Genomic DNA, 25,199 nt, shown 5'->3' with positions numbered 1-25,199 from the left:
TAGCTTTAACTCATGGTTTAATTGGTACATGAAAATGTGTCCGAGTTCTAATCAACTAACGCTGTCGTTGTTTTGATTAATCGACAATTGTACATGGTATATAAGAAATCTTTGTATATGGCATGCTCAATTGATTATATTAATATCAAATGGTTCCTTATTACACGGTAATTACACGGTACACATGGTAACTGCATGGTCTAAATATCTTTGTATATTACATGGTAGTATAATCAATTGTTCAATATCAAATGCTTCCTTATTCCTTGCAGCTTCATATAATGTTACTTATCCGCCAGTTATGCTCTACGCCACTGCCTACCTAGGAGCTAATTCTCATAGCAATGTGCTAGACATTTTTGAATATTGCAGCATAAACAGATCTGCTAAATTTTCTTTCACCAACTACTTGGTTTCACATTTGTGCCTTAGACATATCAAAACGAGCATTGAAAATCATAAAAAAGAAAAATATGCAAATAGTATCAACACTTCATGCAAATACCTTCTTTTTTCATGTTTGGTGTTGAACTCTCTAATCTTGCATCTCTGTCTTCACCTTCTCATGTTTACTTTTTACTTTGCAGAATATCTTCTACAAATACAAAATATGCAGAGTCAACATAGGGTAAAAGACTTGATAAAAAAAAATGATTCATAAAAAAACATATGGTAAAAGAAATGTAATACGAATGGTCTGAGGTGAAATGTTATAGAACATTTATTTTAGGGTATAATCAGGTATATGGGATTTAGCTTGAATCCGTGAGGGATTTTGAATTGTTCATGTGTAGTTAGTTTCTTATGTCCTCATTCTTCAATTTCACAAGCTTTTCAACCACTTGGTGCCCCATCTGGTGGCAGCAGAGTATTGTAATGTGGGTGTTTGGAGACTGGAGTGTCCATGGATTTCTGTACGGAGAAATGGAAGATTTAACACATAAGGGTGCGCGTTGAAGTACTAATATGGCCCATATCGTTTAGAAGAGATAGAAATAACTCTATATCTTATTATAAAAGAAGATTTTGAAGCCATGTATACTCATACCTTTCTCGGCCTTTTGGCTAAGATCAAGTGTAGTATCTGTTCTTATCAGTTTAATATCTGATATGTGGGCCATTGGTCCACACGATATTAAATTACTTTTTTAATGGGGAGAGTCCAACACAGTAGCTTGCTACTGGGCCTCTCAAGTGTCGCCCAAGCGTTGCACTATAGCATGGGCCTGGCACACCCTATAACTACCTTTAAATCTTTCTTGGCTTTGCAAACATAGGTCATGTTTAGGAATTGCTAATTGTGGATAACAAGAAAAAAAATTCTAAATGGTGGCAAAAATTCTAAATAGTTTCCAAAATACAATGCCCGAACAAAAATTTAAGCACCTTACATTTCCTTGGTTTACCTTGACAACCATGTAACTGCTTTTGGTTCCCTATTCTATTCGCATAATGATCAGATTCTCACTTAATTGTCTTTGTTTAATTGTTATTGTTGCTTCCAGGCCTCTTGCCACTTTCATTTTACTCCTTTTCTTTTTGTATTTTTTGGTTTCCAAATGAATTTTTCTGGATTGAATACTGCAGTCAGGTAACATTCACTAGAGAAAAGTAGATTAAGTTTCTTGTATCCTTGCCGTCAAGTTCTTATACCAGGTAATAACATGTGAATGCTTTTCTAAAATTCTGCAACATGAGGGTTTGAATGTAAGGAATTCGATTTAGGTTTTGTCCTTGCTAATTATCATTTTTTTGGGAAAATGGCAACATATTTTATTATGTTTCAAATGGTGGTGAAGTCCTTAGTCCATGTGAACATATCAATTTAGATTATGTTATTGAATACAATGAAACTCAACGTAAATACACCCTGGTTGCTCTTAATGTTGATTTCCTTGTGCTAAAATTAATTTTGGAATTGTGTACCCTCTCAGTGTTCGAGTCTCCAATAATCTAGGAATGCAACATCCTAGAGCAGCCAAGTATTCTTTCTTGGTGACAATGTTTCACTCTCCTCTTTGGGGTGGTGCTGATGATTACTGTTTTCTTAAGTAAAGACAATCTTGCTATTATCTTCACAAGCAGCAAGGATATGCAATTAACTGTGGCTGATCAAGCATACCTTCTTGGTCTAACGATGATTATAAATAGTGCTGCACAATTGATGTCAGGTATCAATCAGCTTTGGCTTCTTCAAAACTACTTTATTTTGTTCAACTTCATAGTCTGCTGCATTAGTGTTATTTTAGTAGCGTTTGTTTTGGTGTAATTTCTCTAGGTGTTGCCATTGGAAGTGGATGGAAACTGACGGTGGCTTATATTAATTTAACCTGCTATTATATGGTTGGACTCCCTCTTGGATTTTATTTGGTTTCACATTGAATTTAGGGGTCAAGGTAAAATGCTGTATTTCCAACTCACTTTCATGTTTATTTTCTTTTGATCTAAAGACTTCCTCTTCTTTTGATAAAAAAGAGATATATTCAAAGGAGAAGATGGTTCAAAAATTATACTATGTATGAAAATAAAAGATAATTAAGTAATTGAGAAAAACGAGACTCTTAATATCTTGATTATATATTCTAATTTATAATATAAGAGAAAATATTTATAAATCAATTTCAATGGAATTTTGCAATTGACAATAGGATTTTATAATTATTCTACGAATATTTTGTTAGGAAGGATATATATATATATATATATATATACATGGATGGATCTCGAACCCTCATCTCTTGATTTTTTAAAAGTTAATTGGTATAAAATTATATGGGGGATAACAGTATAATATCCAATATCGAAAATGGCTGGCTTGCTCAGGCGCTTAAATGTTGTCATATTGAAAATACCCAATAAAATACCCTTACTGTCTTGATTTAATTTAAAAATAAATTTAGCCCAATGTCATGAGATTGGATAAAGCTTTTTTACATTCACACTAAAACATTTGTCCTATAAATTGTCAGTTATACACAGTATGTTTAGGGGAATAAGGTAAACTTTATCATCTTTTTTATGAAAAATATGACCAGAGGGAATAAGATAATTGATAATTGAGTTCATACTATTCCTACGCCATCAAATTACAAATTCACCTAACTAATCACAGTATGCATAGCAAAGTGATCCATTTTACACAAGATTTACAAACAGAATAGCCACTTTTGTTAACTGTATTACAAGATTGAATGAAACTAAAGATCCTGACTGTCTCCCCTGGATTAAGAGGCCACTTGTAACAAAACTAACACAACAGCATTTATAGCTCACCAGCTGAAGCTAAGGGACTCAAAATGTAGGTCATCTGTTGAACAAGAAGTACATAATGATGCTACTTCATGTCTCATTTTTCTTGGGCCACTAACAAGAACTCCAATGCTTGATCCATTACAGCCAGAGAGAATTTCTGCCAAAGATAGAAAATTTTCCTGTTAAAGGTTTTACTTGAACATCCAAAGCAGTATTTATTGTTTATAAAATGTAGCCAGAAATTTATGATAACAAGTAACAATCTCATAATTTGAGTAGCATATCTTTCAATAAGCATTACTTGATAGATCAGTTAATTTTTGGTTTGATGTCATTTAGCAGAGAAATATTCAATATAAATAGGTTTAACTAAACCTCGGGAAATGCCATTGCAAGGAAAGAGAAAATGTGACTAGATAATTAGAAAAAATTGGGACAAAATAATCAAATAATCTTACTTTTTATGTTAGGTCTTTCTCCATAATGTACTTTAGCTGTTTGGACGAGGGATTGGAGGGGAAGACTCCCTAATTCTCTGTCAGCATTGTAGTATCCTGAACCCGGAGAAGTTGATGAATTGGATGTGTAAATGTTTTTAATCTGCCCCAAATCCTTGTTCTGTTTCTTGTTCCATAGGAAAGCAGATGTTGCTACAAAGGCTATAGATATGCATATGAATAACATGCTTAGACTGGACCTTGAGAAATAAGGGTATATCATGTCAGTATTATGGTCAATTGGATATATGTAATATCTAGTTAGGATGGCAATAAGTAGAAGGAATAACATAAAGGAGGATGAGATGATAATGCTAAGATAGAGCCAACTGTTTTGTCCTAAAACTGCAGAAACTGGTTCATCCAATGCATTTGGCTTGAACCATAATGTTTGAATTAGCTTTTTGTCATTCATATCTGGCTGTTTCTCTCTGGTTACATAGGCTTCAATCTGAAGCTGCAAGCGTGAGATATCGAAGGCGGTGCAAGTGGCTGAAACTGGGAGGATGAGGTCTATCGTGGTGAGATCAATAGACTTTTTGAAGGCACATACTAGAAGAACTCTAGGAGTTTTGCTGCCTTCAGTGTTGGCCTTAAAAATTAGTGAACGGATTATGGAAATGAAAGGAGTAATGCCACTTCCTCCGCTCACCAGCACTAGCAGCTCATGCCTGCATGGAAATTTGTATCAAGTCTTGCCTTGTGAACTTTTTAATCTAGTATGATTTATTTATTTATTTATATTGAATACTAAGTTTTGATTTTGAAATCTTCCAAAGAATGAAATTCTTTAAAACGTAGAGGAAAGGTTCCCCTAGTATGCTCCAGTACCTTGAGTAAAAGGTTGAAGCTGGTCCATAGGGCCCTTCAACTGAAACATCAAGGTGGGATATTGGAATTGAAGATGATAGTTTCTGGTACAAAGTATTGGACCATGTTCCTGAACTTTTGATGACAATGCTTAAAGTATCAGAATCAGTATCACTGCAAGAGCTGATTGTAAAAGGGTGCCACTGCAACTTGGAAATACTAGGAACATTTATGAAAATGGTACTTGTAGGAGCATAGCACAGTCCTGTTATAGCAAAATGAGAGAAAAAAAAATTAACCTAAAATGGAGCCAGATACACAGTTCATGAAGAACTTTTTAGAGTCTTTGAATCACCTATGTTCTTGGCGAAGTTCAGTTCAACAGTTTCACAAGGCAAAACACGTGCCGAAACTAAGCGAACTTTCTGCTGAGATTGTAGGAATCTCAGGTACCGGTCGATCATGAATAGGTAAAATCCTGGAAGTACTATGCAAGAGTTGGAAAATCCCACATGAAACACAAAGAAGATTACAAAGACAATGTAGAGGTAATGAGTGTAGAAGAAAAGCTCAAAAGCTTTTCGCCTTATGGAAGGTAAGGTAGCAGCCCACAGGATTAATCCAGCTAGCAGAGAAACAGCTCCAGCCACATTTGAGACGCCAATTTTGTTCCATTTGAATATCTGCATGAAAGTTTGTGGATTGTGATGTCTGGTTACATAGCTTGAAGATGGCTTAGTTATTTATGATTGAAAAATGACCAAAAGGACTGACTTTGAGCAAGTTGATTGCAACCACTTATTATTATTATTATTTAGAGTAAACTATACTAATACTCCTAAAATTTCGTCAATTTTTTCCCCAATTCTCCTTCCTTTATTATACCTAATTACCTATACTAAGTCAATCATTCAAAAAAACATTACAGACATCTCCTCGTATCTAAGAAATGCATTACACGGTGTACTCTTATAAGGGATTACTATAGATGTTGAAAAAGTATGAAGTCAAGTGTAATCTCAAGAAACCTCATGAGGATGTTAGTATAATTTATTTTCTTATTTATTACCTCCAAGATTTGATGTGTCTTTCCCCAAAAAATAATATAACCTAGACCATGGGCTGTGAAGAGGGTCATTGCAATGTGTCCTAGCCAGATATGATACTTGATGCTTCCCTCTGAAGTTAAGCCAATGAACCGCAAAATTGAAGACCCTCTCGTGACCGGAAAGAACAATAAGGCTAAGCAAATATACCCAACAATGCCTAAAGCGAGGGCTGAATATTCCAGCTTGACTTCCCACCTGTGCAACAAGAACCATTCAAATGCATTAACATTTCATGATTTGAAAATTCATGTCAAGTTAAAGAGTGATAAGTTGTTTTCTTACTCATGAAATCTTTCCTTAGCTGCATCTAGTGCCACGCTTGCAAACATGCCATGTATGTAGAAGCACAAGGACCAAATTAATAGTAAAACAAACATGATAATGAAAGAGAGCTCTGTCATAGTGATTATCCCAAGAGGACCAGTTCCAAGCAATGGTCTTTTCCATGATGCAAATCCTAAGAATCCCACCTTGCTAAGAACAAGAAATTAACATACTTTTGGTTGGTCAGGCATTACAAATATTATTGAAATTTCAAAAAAAAAAAAGGGTGATGAAAAGCAAGGTATGAAATAGTGTACCTTTCGGTATTGTGATTAGAACGTTTTTGCTCCAAGTGGAAATATAGACTAGCTAAAGTGGCTATTAATAAAATTGGAAACGTGTAAATGAGTATGGTTGTCCCTGTGCATGGAAACAGGATGCAAATAAATTAGTAATGTAGTTATATTATACGAAATAAATAAAAATAAATCTCTTGTTATTTATATTTCTTTTCATCCAGCTGGTTCAGTAGTTCCGGTAGTTTCATTATATATTTGGGATATAGGTCCTGCGTCAGAACCAATGACCAGTGACAGTAACCGCTGTAAAGGATTAGTATAAAATAAGAAAAAAATGTGCCTAAATAATTTTTTGAATAAATTATTCATTTTGACTGAAGTAATGTCTTTGGCAGCATTCATTATAATTTTAAGTAACTTTTTTGTATGAAAAATGCTCTAGTTGATGATACTACGAAACAATTTTACAAAAAATGTTTCGAATGGCTGTGCTGTGAGACTAATTAAATAAGTGCTGGATAACCATCGGTATAGCGATATAGGTGGTTATATAATTTTAAATATAACTAAAAAAGATAATATATAACACAAATTAATACAACTGATTCATTCTTATTACAATCTGCAAAAGCAATTCGTAATAGACTAATTAATACAACCAATGTTAATTAGTTGTTAGAATATTAGTAGAATAATTTGAAAAGCAATTCGTAATAGACTAATTAATACAACCAATGCTAATTAGTTGTTAGAATATTAGTAGAATGATTTGAATCTAGGACCCCTCCTCTCGCAATTCTTAAACCACTAAATTAATTTTATAATTTTTATTTTCCTAAACAAATGTATTGTTTTGATTTATTTTCCCCAAAATAAATAAGATTATTTTTAAGGAAACAATATACGAAAAAGAATATTATTCTTACCATACAATTTCTTGAGACACTTTTTAACAATTTGTTTTCTCTTTTTTTTTTTATTAGATTGCTTATCTCATTGTATACTTTCTCTTCCTATCTCTCTCTTAGTTGTAAAACTAATATGAGAAATTTACTTTTGAATTATATATATTACTCTCCAAAAATGCATTTAGATTTCATGTTCTGTTCTAATAAGTAACTAGGAGAGCCTGTGTCTACCATTTTGTGTGTGAGGTGAGAGTGAGTGAAGAGGCAAGTAATTAACTTCAAAGTTATGCTTAACTTAAGGCTCTACCATTTCTGATTTATACAGTGACAAACCTTGTCTGCCGAAGTATATTGAATCTGCCTTAGCTTGAATATCTGGAAACCAATGTGGAAAGAAGATGTTGGTGGGCATCACAATCCAAACCATTAAATACCCAACAAAGATCATCACTGAGAACCACCATATCCCCATTTGCAAATACTTCACCGTCAAAGAAGCACCTCTACTCGTCTCTGAATCCATGATGCTCACTCACTTCCTCTCTCTCTCTCTCTCTCTCTCTCTCTCTCTCTCTCTCTCTCTTGTAGTTAAGAATTAAGATGATTCCCTTTTGTGAAAAACTTTGTTCAATGCACATGCATATAAATAATTTTAAATCCCGCATACAAAGAGTGGATTTTTTTTTAAATTAACGATTATGAGGTCACATGTAAACTATTTAATTTGAGTGGTTATATCGTTAAAAATAGTGCAAACTTGGTGCTTCATCACGTCCACACATGAGGAAACAGATTTTTCAGACTGAATATTTGACTCCTATTTAGAAAGAAATCAATAATTGGTGATCAGACACTCATTTTACATCGGCCTTATTATTCTTTACAATCCAATTGTCAATGGTCACATATTTAAAGCCACACGTTTGTTACCGTAGAAGCCTAGATTGTCTTTACATTAACATACGACAGAAGGGAGTTCCCATGTGGGGGGACAAAGTTGGAATCGTCATACATCAACATACTACTTTATTGGCACCTTGGAGATTCCCATGGATTAGTATTTAGTAATATAACTAAAGTATATAAGAAATAATTCTTATTTTATAAGTCAATTTTCTAAAATTGAGTTAGATCTAAATCAATATCATAACATCATTAATTGAAAACTTTGAAATACTGAAAATAATTTTAGCAAGAGATTTTTTTGGTATCACACGTATTCTGTATATAAATAATTCTCTGTTCAAGTGATATGAGATCACTACGGATAATGAATCCTTCCGAATATTTTAATAAGGATTTTTTATATTTTTTTAGTTATTTTAAATGTATTTTAAGGTTTTAATTGATTGAACTCGTAAAAACTATTCTCGTGTAAGAACAGATTAATTATATGATGCTGGTGGTGGAACTCAGTTCTTAAGATTGAGATAGCTTAGCTAGTTTCTTGTTTTTTTTCGCTTGTTCTTCTGTCTTTCATTTCTCAAGCATAAAAAAGCTCATTCCAATGATTTGGTATCTAATATTTTAATATAGTATTATTAAATATTTTAAAGAATTGAGGGAGTATCTGAAAATTAACTACACAGGTTTAAGAAGTATCAGTCTAAATTTATGATCAGAGTTCTTTTTGTTTACTTTCAAGTTTCAACACTGCCAAGTGCTAAGCCCAGAATATAATTCATTAGTATTTCTAAAGTTACCTTTTTTTTTCTTAATTTTTTTTTAGTTTAATTCATTTTTTGAGGGAGGAAAGAACCGATATGATTTCTCCGAGTAAAAAGTTTATAGGGACGTGGGAAGATTTTTTGAAAAAGCAGAAGGCATAAATTATAGAAGATAATTATCACTATAAATCCACAAATGCAATCATAACTGGTTATCTCATTGATTGATTTGAAATGGATAAGAGATAAAGTTGAAAACAAAAGGAAAGGAGCTTCAAAAGTTCAGAGTGATAGGAAAATCAGGGATGCGGAGAAATAGAGATCTGGCACGAAATGACAAACACAGACTATCGACAAGATAAGGAACTTTTGAATTGAATTCATTTTGAAATTGAAAATTAGAAAAAAAAAAGGAAAACTATTTTCTGAAAATTTAAAACTAATTGTAGTTTTTGAATTTTTAAAAAATTATAACTTAAAGTCACTCCAAATAGAGTCTTAACTATAAGGAAATAAATTAAATAATTTAAATTTTAAAATCGTACGTGAAGGACATCTCAATTTCCACTAATGACAAACTACCTATTTTATAGGCAGTTTTAAAAGGTTGCAATTTAAAGGAGAAGACATCACTACGTAGAACAAGAGCATAATATTCATTCATTCGGAATTTAAAAAGAAAGCACATCACAGCTAATATGTTACGTATATAGCCCAAGACTTCAAAACCAAAATGTCATACATTAACTCAGGAAAAAAAAAAAAGACAAAAGAAACACTCTTATTGCAAGTGTCACAAAGCTGCATTAAAAGACAAAAAGAAAAAAAATCAAGACTGGAGTTTCTGATGATCAGATAATGCATGTATTGTTCTTGAGAAAAACAGTGGTGAGAACCATGTTGGATTCTAGAGATGCCTTAAGCATATTGATACCCTGATAGAAAAAAAAGAAGAACGAAGAAGGTATTATCAATTAAACAAAATTATTATTCAAAGTGCAAACGCATACATACATGTGCAGTAGCCATGCACTATGGTGACATATATACACACCTCGGTGATCCCCAGTTGAACGACCTTTTCTTGCAAGGCACCAACCTCAGAATCTTTGGTTATGACGTTACTTTTGATAGTTGACATGGGCTGAATGTCTAAATCATGCATGACCATGAAAGTCACAACCTCTTTCACAAACCCACTCTTGTTGGGAAATACATGAAAGTCAGGTTATCACATGTGACATTATAAGTACAAACATTCGGGCATATGTAGAATGAACTAGTTTTCGAGTTGCTGTTGTTGTTGCCATTAGGAGAATCATCATCGTTAATTATAGAGAAGAAGAAGGCCAGAGATTTGGGGTGAAGAAGGGATTGACTTCAGGAGAAGGTCTTTAATTTGTGTTGCATGTAAGACTCGTCCAAATTCTCAACACTCTTATTTTCGTGGAAGAAGAGGACAACGCCATGTTGATTCAAAGAATAATCGGACTTCCTTAATTAATTAACTTGATATTCTATAAGAAATCGAACAATATATATAAACACACGAAAAACACCATGTTTTGGATGGATTTATTTGATTTTAATTGGATTGGATTAGTTTAAAAGAAAAAATCATTTAATTTGATCAATTTAGCTTACTTAATTCAACTTTTTTAAATCGGAAAGATATTGTTAAGATAATATATAATACACATATGATTTATATCTTTCCTTTTTGTAATCAAGTATTACAAAGATAATATTATATTTCAAATGTGATATCTTTTTTCCTTTTTAAGATACAATATTACAGATATAATATTTTATTTTCCGGTTTTGAACTTCAAATTCAAGAGGGGACTTAATCGTTAGCTGTGTCCTTTTAGTTGGATGCCAAAAAATGTGGAATTCAAATTCCAGTTTTTGAATTATTTGGTTAAATAAATGATTTATAATTATGTTTTTATTCCTTTAAATTTAAATTTTTTGCTTTTTATATTTTCAATTTTTTTATTCCTTATAAATTAGATTTTTTTATTTGTTTTTAATCCCTAAAATATTTTAAATAACTTTATAAAAAAAATGCAAATTATTTTTTTATTCTTGATTCTTTACAATTAATTGTAAGAACAAGAAAAAAACAAATATAATTTAAAAATATTATAATTTTTTAAGGATGAAAAATAAAAAAAATATTAAATTATAAAAACTAAAAAAAATCTAAACCAATAAATAAATCATTTGTAATTATATCATTTACAGTTATGAAATCCAAATGAATACATCATTTTTAGACCTTAATGATTATTAACTTTCTATTTTAGAGGAGTTCGATCTACAGACAATCAAGTTTTTAATTTCCTTTTTTAATTTCAATCGTACATAAAATTTTTCTATTTAAACAGAGATTGACAGAACAACACAGGATGAAAATTAAAATTTCTATAAATTTCTTCAAATCTTTAATTTTTAATGTTATGATATTTTGATAATATATTGTCACATTTCTTTATTTGTTATTTATTTTAAGGGTTAACTATGTTTTTATCCTTCATTTTTTCAAATTTTTAATCTCTAAATAAAAAATTAACTGATCTTAATCACTAATGTTGAACTCGTTAACATTTTTTGTCTTGTCGTTTAAAATCTCCGTCGAGTAATTTGTTGCAGTTAAGTTATGTTTCTAACTGTAAAAAATCATCAAAAAATGCTTAATTGGATTCCAAACCTATCAGTTCTCCTCCTCAACAACATCCCTTCCTCGTATCTCAATCCTAAAAATAACAACACATATCAGGTTTTCTTCTCAGAAACCAACCTACAACACAAAAACGATGGCCAAAAATGAAACTAATCCCTGAAATAGCGAACTAATCTGAGATTGTGTCCTCCGAATTTGTGTTGGGCCCGAGAGTAATAAAAAAATACAGTTGTTTAAGGATAAAAATACAATAATGTGATTTGATGTTTATGTTTTCTTTTTTCCTTTTAAAAAAGAAAAAAAAAATATGATAACGATAGGAGCATTTGTTATATTCAGTTGTTCTTTTTCCCAATCTTTTACATATTAAGAGTTTTTTTTTTATATGTTTTTCCTTTTTTATGTGTTCTTCTTTCCATGTATTATTATTCCAATATTTAACTTTGATTTCTTTAATTAAATTTGACAAACGAATATTAGTATAGAATAATATTTTTTGTTATAAAAATAATTTTTTAAATAATTAAAAAGAAAAAACCAACACGCTACCTCCTCCCAATTTCTTACATTGAAACAAAAAAGATTTCACTGACAAAATGCAAAATGTAAGAGCTTTTGTAAAAATTTTCTATGAGCTAATTATAATTTTCTCATCATCTACACGCGTGACTATTCATACTTCTTTTCACTTGTTTCAATCTCTGATAAGATTCAGAAGACTTTTATTGATAAAAAAGATGTTTTTAGGTCTATGGGTGGTGAGATGAAAAAAAAATGACAAATATTGGGCTAAGATGATGTATAAAGTTTATGGTTAGAAGGATGAGTGTATATAATAAGGTTTAGGTGTGAAAAAGAGGAATTATATCATAAACTCTAAAAAATCTGAAACACAAACACAAAAATTCATATTTTGTTTTCTTCTTTCTTTTCAAGAAAACACATTTCTTGAAGAGTACTTGATTTTCTTTCCCAAAGAAGATCTTTTCTCCTCTATTTTGTGTTCACTGGCTGTCCTTTGTGGTAAACTCTTCTCATCCCTCATTTATATTTCATTCTAATTTTTTCACTAAGGCATTGAGTGAGGTTCCATGGAAAAAACTTATTAGTTTTTGGACTTGAATTTGACTTTGGATTCCTTTTGGGTATGAAATGTCTTTGTACCTAGTTTGAATTACTAGTGAAGTTGAAGAAAACTTCTTCCTTAAACCCAAAGTTTCCTCATTTTTCCTTCTTTTCATCTCAAAGCAAGTTATTTGGATTAGATAGGTAAGAAAAATTTTATCTTTTTGGTTTAATTACAAAATTTTCCCCCCTATTTTTCCTATTACAGTAATTGACTTCTCTTATTTTTAATTCATTATTTGAGCTCCCTTATATTTTAAAATACACTATTTTAGTCCTTAAAACTGATTTTAACCATTGACTAACTGTTGAAGTAAGATACACACTTTTTTACCACTACACCCAAGTGCTCATTTGAATATTTGGTCTAAAATATAGCATTAATATAAGTTTTATGCGAAAATATTTTAAAATTCAATTTTTATTCTTTTTTAATTTATTATATTTTTATAATCTTATATATTATCTTTTAAAATATAATATATAAGATTACATTTTATTTACACATAAATTAAAATATGTATATTTCTATAAGTTTTATTTTTATTTTATATATTGTATTTATCTTTTAAAATAATGTTTGTGATTTAGTGATAATATTTTTTATTTATATTAAAATATTGATGTTATTTATTATAATATAGATAACAAATAATTTTAATAAATTACATACATAAATATTTTTAAAAATAGAAAATATTGTCATTTTATTTAATTATGTATCTTTATTTTATAATTTATTTCTTTAAAAAAAATTCATAACTGATTAAATAATGTTAAATATAAATAAAAATAATATTATAATAAATAAAAATATCTTAATATAAGTAAAAAATACTGTCATTAATTTACATATATAAATATTAAAAAGATAATAAAATCCTATCATTTTATGAAATTATAATTTATCTAAAAAATATACATTAAAGATAAAATGTATACTATATATTTACTTTATAAAATAAGTTGTGAATAGTGTGATAAAATTATAAAAATATAATATGTAAAATAAAAATAAAACTTATATAAATATACATATTCTAATTTATGTGAAAATAGAATTTAATCTTATATATTATATTTTAAAAAATAATATATAAAATTACAAAATACAATAAATTAGAAAAAAATTAAAATTTGAATTATTTTTGCATAAAACTTATATTAATACTATATTTTGTATCAAATATTTAAATAAACATTTGGGGTGTAATGTTAAAAGTGTGTATTTCTCAATGATCACAATTTTCATCTTTTTTCAGCATTTTTTTATTTAGTACTTATTTTTTTTATAAAATATTATTCAATTTTTTGTTTAGTCAAATATTTAAAATTTAATTATCAACTATTAGTGAAGGGTTAAAATCACTGTGAATTAGTTCCAGGTTGCTGGGATAAATCATGAATAAATATAAATATACCTATAATTTCAGGACATCACTTATTATAGATGTAATTTTTAAAATCTTTTTGTCTCTCTTTCTCTACTTTATCCTTTTAGGATTTACGTTTATCATTATCAAGTTGTAATATAATATAAAAAAACGAATCAGCAATTTTTTCTCTCCAATAAAAAACAACTTTTTGCATCATTGTTGAACAACTTTTTAAAACATACTTATATATGTACATACAGAACAGAAAAAAGATACAGTATATACTTTTTGCAAGTTTATTTGTTTCATGACTTCCACTCAATATTACACATGACGCCCACTCACAAACACACACAAACGGGCTTACACTAAACAATAAATATTATTCACAATTTATTTAACAACAGACCAATCAGAAAATGTAAAACATATAAACAGCCATATTGATACACATCACCATGTAAAGCTGAATGATTCAAAGTGAAGATTATCAGCTAGACCGGAAGCACAGATTTTGCCAACTTCATGTCTCATGCTCCTTGGCCCAGAAACCAAGACTCCAATGTCTTTGTCTTTGCACTCAAAAAGAATTTCTGAAATATTAACAAAATGTATCATCACCCCTTGATATTAATTATAAACCCAAATATAGTCACTAGACAATGTACAGAACCCTGCCAAAACTTACTCTTGAGATCAGGTCTTGCACCAAAATGCACATTGGTTGCTTGCACTAGAGACTGGTGGGGAAGACTTTCTAGTTCTCTCTCTGAGCCATAAATCCATGACCCTGGTGACCTTGTTGGTGTTGGAAATTCTACATTCATGATTTGCTTACTTTCCAAGGAGTTTTGTCTCTTCCACCAAAGAAAAACTGCACTAGAACATATGCATATGACTGCACAAAGTAGAAACATGAACCACAAAACCTTAAAGGTCCAATGATAAACTTCATCTGAGTTATTTTCAATTGGATATATGTAGTAACGAGTGATAATCCCCAAAAGGAGGAGGAACATGAGAAAGGATGACGAGATTATAGCACCAAGCCATAGCCAGTTGTTTGGGCCTAATACAAGTGAGATAGGAGAGTCTGAGAGGATAGGCTTAAACCATTTGGTTTGGATTTGTTTTTGAGAATCTCTTGGGGCTTCTTCTTTTTCTCTGGTAATATAGGCCTCGATTTGCAATTGATGAAGGTTTGAGAATTGAGTTGTTGAAACAAAAAGAGGAAGCAAAAGATCTAACATGGTTAGATCAGCAGAATTCTTGAAAGCACAAACAAGTAGGACTTTTGGAACGTGGGATTCTTGTTCTTGTCGGTTTTGAAATATGAGATCCCGGATTATGGATATGAAGGGAGTGATGCCACTTCCACCACTCACCAACACAAGCTGCTTGTACCTATTAAGAGACACAATGACAGGAATTAAATTAGCTTGTAATTTAAAATTATTTCATTATAAGACAGCATAATATAAATATTAAATATCCAAAATGAAAACATTATCAACAAAAAGTATTTTTTTTTATGCTTGTTATGAACACCAGACCTTAAAAATTGTGAAGTCGTAGTTGGTCCATAGGGTCCTTCAACAGAAACGTTGAGATGATCCAAAGCAGATGAGGAAAGTTCCTGATAAAGTTTGTTTGACCAGCTACCCCCAGTTTTAACGGCAACACTCAGAATATCTGTTTCCATGTTACAACTTGAAATGACTGTAAAAGGGTGCCACTGCAGCTTGGAAATCTTGGGCACATTTATAAACACCATGCTCGTGGGGTTATAGTATAAACCTGAAGTTAGGAATCAGATAATTAAAAAAAAGTGATATTTTTCTCAGTAAAAAACTTGGTTTAGGTAATAAAGTTTATTCTCGTGTATACACTAAAAAAAATGTCATACAATAACAGTTAGCCATTGGGTTTACCTCGGTTGTTGACATAACTTTTACTTAATGAAAATTGAATTATTAATATAAATATTGTAAATTTTGATGCCCCAACAACATGATGTAATTGTACTAGTAGATAGACATTCCTGTTGGAATAAAAATGATATATACTATCATGGCATTCATCTTATTACTTAACATTTATTTCTCATTAGGACATGATATTATTTTGCTGGTATACATAAGTCATTTTTATAGGTCACTGTGTCATAACTCATTATTAACTGAAAATTAATTAGAAGTCAAGGTGTATTCATAATTACATAACAATAAGAAAAACTAATAAAGGAGGGGAAAAACTAATAAGAAATTACTATTTTGATTGGCTTACTTGGATTCTTGGAGAAGTTGAGTTCAAGTGCACCACAAGGTAAAAGGCGAGCTGATAGCAACGGAGCACATTGGCGAGATTGTAAGAATCTAAGGTGTCTATCAATGAGAAAAAGGAAAATCCCCGGAGAAATCATGCACATCCATTCAACGCCGACGTGCATGGCATAAAATAAGATGTAGAGAGTGTAGAGATGGTGAGTGTAGAAGAAAACCTCATACATTTTTCGCCTGAACCCTGGAAAGCTGGTCACCCACATCACTAATGCAATTAAAATTGCAATCACCCCAGCTACATTTGATACATATGTCTTGCTCCACTCTAGTGTCTGTGACATCAAAATTATGCTTATATAGTTATATGATTAATTGTAATAAATTAACACTATGTTTATATTCTTGTGTCTCTTTATATATATTGAATGTGCGTCTACACCATGCGTGGATACAGATCTTCCTATGGAAAGAGATGGATGAGATGACTATATATATTATATTATGAAATTCGTTTAGGTCTAATATATATATGCTTTTATGGCCTGTTTAGGCCTTAGGGTTTATATATAATTCAATTTCTGATAATAAAATCAAATTAGCGGTTATCACTATAGAAAATAATGAAGCTTACATTAAGCTATATGCAGTAACCTTATCTCGGTTAAGTAATTTTTCCAGGATGCATGATAACGTTTCAAACAAGACTTTTATTTAGATGATACAGTAATTATGTAACAAAAAAGATGATACAATAATTTATGACTACGAAGATATATATATATATATATATATATATATATATATATATATATATATATATATATATATTTCTTGCTTTAAAAAATGAAGATATATATTTTTTTATCAGTAAATATTAAATTTGTTAAAAATATTAGTTAAAAAAATTGAATTTAAGATTTTTTTTAATTATTGGGTTAATCTTGTATCTTATGAAGATGTATAATATATGATACAAAAGGAGTTGCTCTTATAATTTTATTTACGGGCACATAATATTTTTAATTTTTCTTGTATATACGCTCCCGTAGAATTGGACGATCTAAAGTTGCAAGAACTTTTAGCTTTAAACTAGGATTGAATCGCACTTTCATAAGAAGGGTAGAGATCACTTTTTTAATCCAAAGATGAGTCAATATGGACTAAAATCAGTGATGAATCCATCCGCCTTTAGAAATTTGAAATTAAAAACAAATAACAAAGAATCAATATTGTATCATATATCTGAAATACTTTTTCTTTAAAAATACGTCTAATATAATCTAACCTGGTTAAATAAGATTATTAAAATAAATTAAAACACAAAAAGTAATTTAATCTTTCTCATAAGTTAAGAGGAAAAGCTTCTAAAACGAAATTATCACTAAAAAGTTCATATATTAACAATTAGTTATATAGAAATATTGCCTTTGCTTGTATAAACTTTATCTAACAAAAATTAAATTAATATAAAATTTGTAGACCTATATATATATATATATAATTATTTATTAATTAGTATGATGCGTTAGACTTAATTAATAATATTAACAGTTGTACTTTTGTCAGACAAATTAAAATATATATTAACTGAGACAAGTCTATCAACTAACAATTACTCTGATTTTTTTTTTTGCGGTGTATTAAAGTGCCTTTTGTCTATGCTTATATAAATGTATCATTAAACTTTAGTCATTAAATTGTAAAAAAATAAAAAATTTAGTCATTAAATGTGTGGTTAATTGTTTAAGATTTTTCAGCGGCTCGAAACTGGTAATTAGCAAATATACTAGATATTATCAAAAAAAGAGGGACAAACTTATTCTTCTTCAAGTCCAAGCACAAAGCGATAACAGATTCCTAGCCTCAAATGCATGATTGACCATCTTATCATAAACATCCATATGGTCCTGGTCCCGGGGCTATGAATTTGGTCGTAACATTTTTTTTAATTAAATGTTTATTAGCTAGGGTTGGCATATATATAAAAAAATATGTACCTCTTTCATTTGGTGTGTGATGCCCCAATAGATGAAGAAACCTACAGTATGCGCAGCAAAGAGAACATTGGATAGATGTCCAAGCCAGATATGGTACTTGATGCTTGACTCAGATGTGAGTCCAACAAGGGGAAGAATAGAGGATCCTCTTGTCACTGGAAAGAATAGAAATGCCCAACATATGTTTCCTATGTACCCAAGTCTCAGGGATACACTCCTGAACTTTGCTTGCCACCTTGCCATGACCAATAATCGATTATGCAAAGTATTTGTTTCATTAGGTTAAACGTTATTTAAAAAAAATAAAAAATTCAACCATATAAGAAGTACTTACACTTTCTCGCCCTCCTTGTGCATATGGAGGTGTCCAAAGCTGGTATGTAAGTAATTGGAAAGGGACCATATCAAGAGTGCGACAAACATGAGTGCAAAAATAATCTCCATAGATGTGACAATTCCTATTGGAGACATCACAAGAAATGGACGTCTCAAGAAACATAACCATCTGTTTACAACTCCTCCGCTGAAACCAAAACGTACATGCATATTGAAGAGAAAACAATCATTTTATTTAGAAAGATCTGAGTTCAGAGGGTATAGCTTCAAGCTAGCTAGCTAGTATATATGGAAGGATTTGGATCTTCTCTCTTGTTCTTCAATATATAATAGGACATAAACCAATTAGAGAAAGGAGGACATGCCCGAAAATCATAGCTACATATCCAATTAATTAAGGTGATCCTTCTTTCTCTCTCTCTCTCTCTCTACAATTGATATAGAACCATATCTTGTATGAGGAAGATCCAAAACCAATAATTAGATGATGGGTTTTATGCTTTTTCGTACCTTTTGGAAGGTAGCTTTTCCGTTCCTTTTTCGTGAAGATGGAGATAGATGCAGCTCAGGGCCCCTATGAGCATAACGGGGAATGTGAAAAGCAAGAGATTTGTTCCTAAAATTAAAAGCCAACAGTGCAATTATATATACAATTATAGCATTCAAGAAGAGAAAGTACGCGAGTAAAGAAAAAGATCGAGCAGAGAGAGAGATGAATTAATGGAAATTCTTAATAACTAGTCTTATGGATATGTACAAATTTAATTATGTAAGTAGATGAAGATGCAATGAGAAGCATGTATGCACCTTGCTCTCTAAAGTATGTAGAGTTTAACTTGGTTTTGAGTTTGGGGGTCCAGGTGTTCTTGTAAACCTTTGTAGGCAACAAGATCCAAACCGTGAGCCACCCAATAAACACCAAAAGTGAAGTTATCCTAAGGAATGTGTGGCTCCTCATCGTGTTCTTGTGGGAGTTGTAAGTCTCTGTGATATGCAAGGTGTATATATATAGAAAAGTCAGACACCTTATGCGTGAGCCCAAAACAATCGCTGCTCTTGTACTTAGAATTATCAGTAATAATAGATTATTACTTCGTCACCCCAAACATTTTGTTAATACATGTTATATTTCTTTATAAGAAATGCTAGCAGCTAACTGAGACCCCTTTTTTTTAACGTTTTCTTTTAACACTCTCTAATCTTTATGTAGATGCATGCCTGAAATTTGTTAAAAATAATAATAATTTAGATGAGATTTAGTTATTTAAAAAGAATGTTAGAAAAAATATCAATATATTTTTTTTATTTTAATTTTTTTTCTTTCACATCATGTATTATTTATTATATATATTTATATATTTTTCTTTTCTCTCTCTCTATATGTTTACCAGGCTATCCCTTATTTACCTACAAATTCTTATACAATTGCATTAGTTAATTTGTTCAAGTGGCTAGCTACCACCAGATTTCATATTAAAATCCAAAGAAGTCGTGCTCAAAATATTCTGCACTGTTTTCATTGAATGCACGTAACAGTGTAAGTGTATTCTTTATACCATATACAAAATTACCGTTACAATGAGTTTGTATTATGCTGATAATTTTTCAGTGTGTATATTTCGAACTTTATTTATGATAATTTTTTTTTTTTTATCCAAATCACAGTTATCTTTAATTAAAAACAATTTTGTTAGAATCAATTAAAATAACTATAAACAACAAAATTCTCCTCTACCTGTTGTAGTATATAGACGCATATAGCGCATGCATGTTCCCATAACAATGCAAATCCACAACACACAACAAGCTAGCTAGTGCAGCAACAAGACATTGCACAGTACACACACTTATATCTAATGGAAAAAGCTAGATGACACTAAAGTTAATTGCCGAAACATTCGAATAATTTTGATTGGTTCATACATTATATTTATCTACCTCATATTTTTCGTCAAACTCCAACTTAAAAATGTGTTATTTAAGTCACGTCATATTTTCATTTTCGTGCAATTCGTTCAAAACTGCTTAGTAGTTTGGACTTTTTTTTTTACCATTCGGGTGTAATTTTTGTAGGCTTTTTTCACATGAGGATGTTCTTTAAATTATTTTCTAGAAGAGAAAAAGTTATAATAGGTGTTACGATATCTAAGAGTTAGAAGTCGTAATATCTGTTTCGATTTATTATTATTATTTTTTAAACTAAAATCGTAAAATTATTTATGACTTTAATGTATATTTTTTTTTATTTATGACTTGTTAAGATTTTTTTTTAATTGTATGACTTCAAAGTGTAAGTTTTTTTTAATGGTATAACTTTTGAAGTTGTAGTATTTTTTTTTTACTGTTTTAGGATTTTTTTTATTTACTTGTTATTTTTTGTTTTGTTTTTTATTTTTTTAAAAAATTGTAATTAATTTTTTTATTTAATTATTAAATAAATATTTTAATTTTACTTGCTATTAGTTTTATTCAATATCTTGTATATATTTTTTATATGATTTTATTTAATATGTTAAATATTTTTTTATTTTAAATATATTATATAATTTTTTAGTAATGTTTTATCTAAAATATTTTGTATATTTAAAATTTATATAATTTTATATATTTTAATATTTTATATATTTAACGTAATCATATTAAAAGTGCATACAAATAAGTACGACTAATATAATATTTACTTTTTTGTTTCTTTTTAAATTGTGATTCATGTTATTTTTAATTTAACAACTATTTTTATTATTAAATTATTAGATGTTGTTAATAATAATTTTTTTTATATAAAATAAATAATATTATTTCATAAATTATAAGTCAATATTAGTCACAAAATATTTTAATATTTGTTTTAAAATTTTAGTTTTCTAAAATTTAAGTATTTTAAAAAATATTAAATATCATTACATTAGTTTTTTATTTCATTTAAAAAACAAATAAAATTCAATAGCATTGTTAAAAAATTATATAAATTTTAAATATATCAAATAAAACAATATTAAAAAGTATATAAAATATTTTAAATAAAAAATATCAAAAAATATATAACATAGCAAACAAAACTATATAAAAAATATATACAAGATCTTAAATAAAAATAATAAGAAATAAAATTAAAAATATTTATATAATAATTAAATAAATAAAATTTAATTACAATTTTATTTAAAAAAATTGAAAACAAAACAAAAAAAATACAAGTAAATAGAAAAAAAAAATCCTAAAACAGGAAAAAATATTACAACTTCAAAGTGATATCATTAAAAAAATTGTGATTTTGAAGTCGTAAAACTAAAAAATAAAAACTTAATAACTTTAAAGTCGTAAATAAAAAAATTTTCATTGAAATCATAAATAATTTTAGTACTTTAATTAAAAGAAAAAAATAATAAATCATAATAAATATTATGATAGAAGTCGTATGACATGTTACGATTTAATTTTTTTTGGAGAAATAATTTGAAAAACACTCCATATGAAAAAATCAGCAAAAAAATTGCACCGAATGGTAAAAACACCTCCTAGTTTGTACTCTATAACAGGTTGTTTACATCATTACGTAAATAGATTACAGTAAAAAAATTGTGATGTTTTTGTTGACATCGTGACTTAATTTGAGATTTAGCTTAATTGATCGAATTATACGAGTTATAATAGATTTCTTAACACTATTTTACATAAGGATAAAAAAAATATAAAGCATTAAAGCCAGGTAAAGCCACAATTCGAGCATAAGGGCCAAGACATTATAAATGCACAGTGAACCTTATTTAATTATTTAGGTAATGATAGTACAGTTGACGTTAAGCTCATGTACTAATCATGTACTACATACAGTACTTCTATATGGATGGAAATTGTTGAATTTGGATTGCATACTTAATGTTAATGGTTTCGTTTACGATATATTCTGATTCGTTTAAATTTAAATATATTTATAATTATTAATTATTACTCAAACAATTTTAATGAATGAAATCATTTATAGCTTATTCTAAAAAAAATGTAGACAACTCGATCGATCTTTTAGTACATTATTAATTAATTATTGCTTGCCACGATGGATTAAGGAAGTAATATGAAATGTATATGCCATGATAATCCACAAGACTGAAATTACTTCAACTAAAAAGTCAGCAGACATAATATTATTAGAATGTCAACCCCCAAAATCATTTCTTATATGCAATATGCAAGGAAAATATATGATATTTTTTCAACGATTTATCTTAGCTTTCTTATTACATTCTCCTATATGATAAGTGAAAGACTATTTTTTTAAAATACTGTTAGACATCAAAATAAAGATTACTCTCAACATATGTTTTTCATAATATTTCCAATATCTTATAATAATAATTATAAGTATTTAGTACATCATATCAATATTTTTATTTAAATCATTTTTAAATAAAAATAATTTTTTATATTAATTGATGATAATAATGTTAGAACTGAAGACTTCACACAAACTATTTAAACTCTTCACTACTAGGTCAATCTAGTGAAAAAATGTTGTCGAAAGCTTTTTTTCCGATAGTTAATAAAAATAATTGTAAGTATCTAAACGGATATTTGAGAAAAATATTAACATTAACATAAAAAAAGAAATTGTGTGTATCTGTGTGAATAATTGGAATGTAAACTTAGGCATTTGTTTGTTGTACTGTCGGTAATCAAAAGTGCAGGAAACATGCATTTAACATTCTGGGTTAACAAGGCCCAAGTTGAAATTCCAATTCTAGGGATTGCTAGGTGCACCAGGAATATTGTTTGTGCACCAGTATTAAAATAAAATTTCAAAAATATCCTTTAAGTGTTTTTTTTTTTATACAAATTAAGTAATTGGTAAGTATTTTTTGTTTATACATATTATCGCAATCCGTATGATCCAAAGGCGACTGGCATCCTGCCCATCCCACACGCCCTTGTTGGGCCTCTAAGATTGTCATTCGATGCATTAAGCAACAGTTCCCAATTCAAGGATCGATTGCTATCTGAACAAAAGCAAGTAGGAAAATACCGGGTGCCGTGTTGAGGACACTTTCTTACGTTATCAACTTGCACCCATCAACTTGTCTATGTATTTAAGCAACAAGTTTCTTCCCTAATTAAGCAAATTAAAAGATTAAAAAAAAAAACAAATGAAAGTGGGAAACATCAAGCGATGTTGTGGCCAAAACAAGAAGTTGTTTTTCCTATCACATGTAATCTTTAACAATATTTTTTGTTTTAATATTTAGTAAATATGTTGATAAAAACTTTTGATAACATCTAAGAAATGTTATCCAATATAAATAAATGTTAGTAATATATTTTTGTAATATTTTATCAAATGATATGCATAATCTATGTCACTAAAGATTTTCGCGACATGAGATATATACAATATTTGATAAAATATCACAAAAATATATTAGTAACATTTATTCATATTTAATAAAAAAAATTTAAATGTTGTCAAAAGCTTTAACAACATTTTAATTAAAGGTTAGATAAAAAAATATTGCTAAAGTCACATGTATAATAGTGTTTCAAACTAAATAATTTCTCTCCAATAATCCATAAATACCTTTACTTAGTTTAGTTTTTATTGTAATGCAAAATTGTAAATAAAATTATTACTTTTAATGTAGAAAACTAGAAAATAAATTTTAGGTTTAAATACTCATTTGATCCCTATAGTTTCATGATTTGTACCTTTTGATTCTTATAGCTTGAAAGTGATTTTTTAGCTTCTATAATTTATATTTTAATTCTCTTTTAGTCTCTATAGTTTGAAAATAATATTTTTAATTTCTATAATTTATATTTTAATTACCTTTTACTCTTTGCTATATATATATATATATATATATATATATATATATATATATATAATTAGTTATAAATTAATTATAAAATATCAACTATTTTCTTATTATAAATTATCTTAGGATACAAATTATACCTAAATTTTAATAACTTCGTAGTCTCGTATATATACATATTTTATCATTATCTTAATTGTTATAATTCTTCAATTAACTGGTCTTTTTTTCTAAAGTGTACTCTTCAATCCACAATTTTGATCAGCAAAAATCCATTATGACACATTGACACCCTTTAATTATTTTCTTAAAAGAAAAAGATCATTGTATCTTTCTTATTCTTGGCGCATACGCGATAATTAACTTGTTAGTTAGTAAATGACAAGGGCCTGCCTATGATGAAGAACAACCAAACCAATTAATCTGCATGAGAGTCACGGCCATAGCCTGCATAGAAATTAAACCTACTTTTATTACATTACACGAGTTATTAAAATGAAATTCTAATTATAGATTAATGCTAAAAATATACTAGGAAAATACTGTATTTAAGATATTACATTTTAGTTTTTCCAATTCTAATTGATATTTATCTAAGTTTTCTCCGTATTTGAATTAGAACCCACTCAGAGTTACTTTCAAAAATCATTTGTTCTTCCCACCCCAAATTAATTCTCTGCAAGAAGAGGGACTCTTGCAAACCTAACAAAACTTATATAGGCATAAATGTGATAATCTGGTATATCAATATGCTTGAGGTGCTTATGGACTTTGATAAGTTATT

At 29.0% G+C, this 25,199-nt stretch overlaps 2 protein-coding genes, 1 long non-coding RNA gene and 1 other non-coding gene across 4 annotated transcripts; 2 read left to right on the top strand and 2 right to left on the bottom strand.

Moving 5' to 3' along the window:
- The first annotated feature begins 1,044 nt into the window (after nt 1-1,044).
- On the top strand, nt 1,045-1,240 carry LOC114372803. The gene has a single exon (XR_003658366.1). It is a non-coding gene; the product is annotated as a U2 spliceosomal RNA (small nuclear RNA).
- LOC114371983 lies at nt 1,049-3,251 on the top strand. Its single transcript, XR_003658090.1, has 2 exons — nt 1,049-2,171; nt 2,279-3,251. It is a non-coding gene; the product is annotated as an uncharacterized LOC114371983 (long non-coding RNA).
- LOC114371978 (ferric reduction oxidase 2-like) lies at nt 3,042-7,786 on the bottom strand. Its single transcript, XM_028329338.1, has 8 exons — nt 7,473-7,786; nt 6,250-6,352; nt 5,951-6,142; nt 5,629-5,863; nt 4,915-5,242; nt 4,581-4,824; nt 3,711-4,420; nt 3,042-3,409 (listed from the first exon to the last, which is right to left on the bottom strand). The coding sequence occupies exons 1-8, from the start codon at nt 7,660-7,662 to the stop codon at nt 3,270-3,272; spliced, it is 2,142 nt and encodes a 713-aa protein (XP_028185139.1). The 5' UTR covers nt 7,663-7,786; the 3' UTR covers nt 3,042-3,269.
- A 6,412-nt stretch (nt 7,787-14,198) lies between these two features.
- On the bottom strand, nt 14,199-19,581 carry LOC114371979 (ferric reduction oxidase 4-like). The gene is made up of 8 exons (XM_028329339.1): nt 19,416-19,581; nt 19,119-19,224; nt 18,607-18,795; nt 18,273-18,507; nt 16,280-16,607; nt 15,547-15,790; nt 14,682-15,397; nt 14,199-14,586 (listed from the first exon to the last, which is right to left on the bottom strand). The coding sequence occupies exons 1-8, from the start codon at nt 19,564-19,566 to the stop codon at nt 14,447-14,449; spliced, it is 2,109 nt and encodes a 702-aa protein (XP_028185140.1). The 5' UTR covers nt 19,567-19,581; the 3' UTR covers nt 14,199-14,446.
- Between the last annotated feature and the right edge of the window lie 5,618 nt (nt 19,582-25,199).

The sequence above is a fragment of the Glycine soja genome, chromosome 10 (assembly GCF_004193775.1).
Source record: "Glycine soja cultivar W05 chromosome 10, ASM419377v2, whole genome shotgun sequence".
NCBI classification, from domain to species: domain Eukaryota; kingdom Viridiplantae; phylum Streptophyta; class Magnoliopsida; order Fabales; family Fabaceae; genus Glycine; species Glycine soja.
This window is presented reverse-complemented; position numbering and strand designations above follow the sequence as displayed.

Coding starts and splice junctions, on each gene's coding strand:
- LOC114371978 (XM_028329338.1), bottom strand. CDS start 7,662: ATGGATTCAGAGACGAGTAGAGGTGCTTCTTTGACGGTGAAGTATTTG. Junction 6,353..7,472: donor AATATACTTCGGCAGACAAG/GTTTGTCACTGT, acceptor TTCCATGCACAG/GGACAACCATACTCATTTAC. Junction 4,825..4,914: donor GAACTTCGCCAAGAACATAG/GTGATTCAAAGA, acceptor TTGCTATAACAG/GACTGTGCTATGCTCCTACA.
- LOC114371979 (XM_028329339.1), bottom strand. CDS start 19,566: ATGAGGAGCCACACATTCCTTAGGATAACTTCACTTTTGGTGTTTATT. Junction 18,796..19,118: donor GAAAAGCTACCTTCCAAAAG/GTACGAAAAAGC, acceptor TTTTGGTTTCAG/CGGAGGAGTTGTAAACAGAT. Junction 14,587..14,681: donor TGCAAGACCTGATCTCAAGA/GTAAGTTTTGGC, acceptor TTAATATTTCAG/AAATTCTTTTTGAGTGCAAA.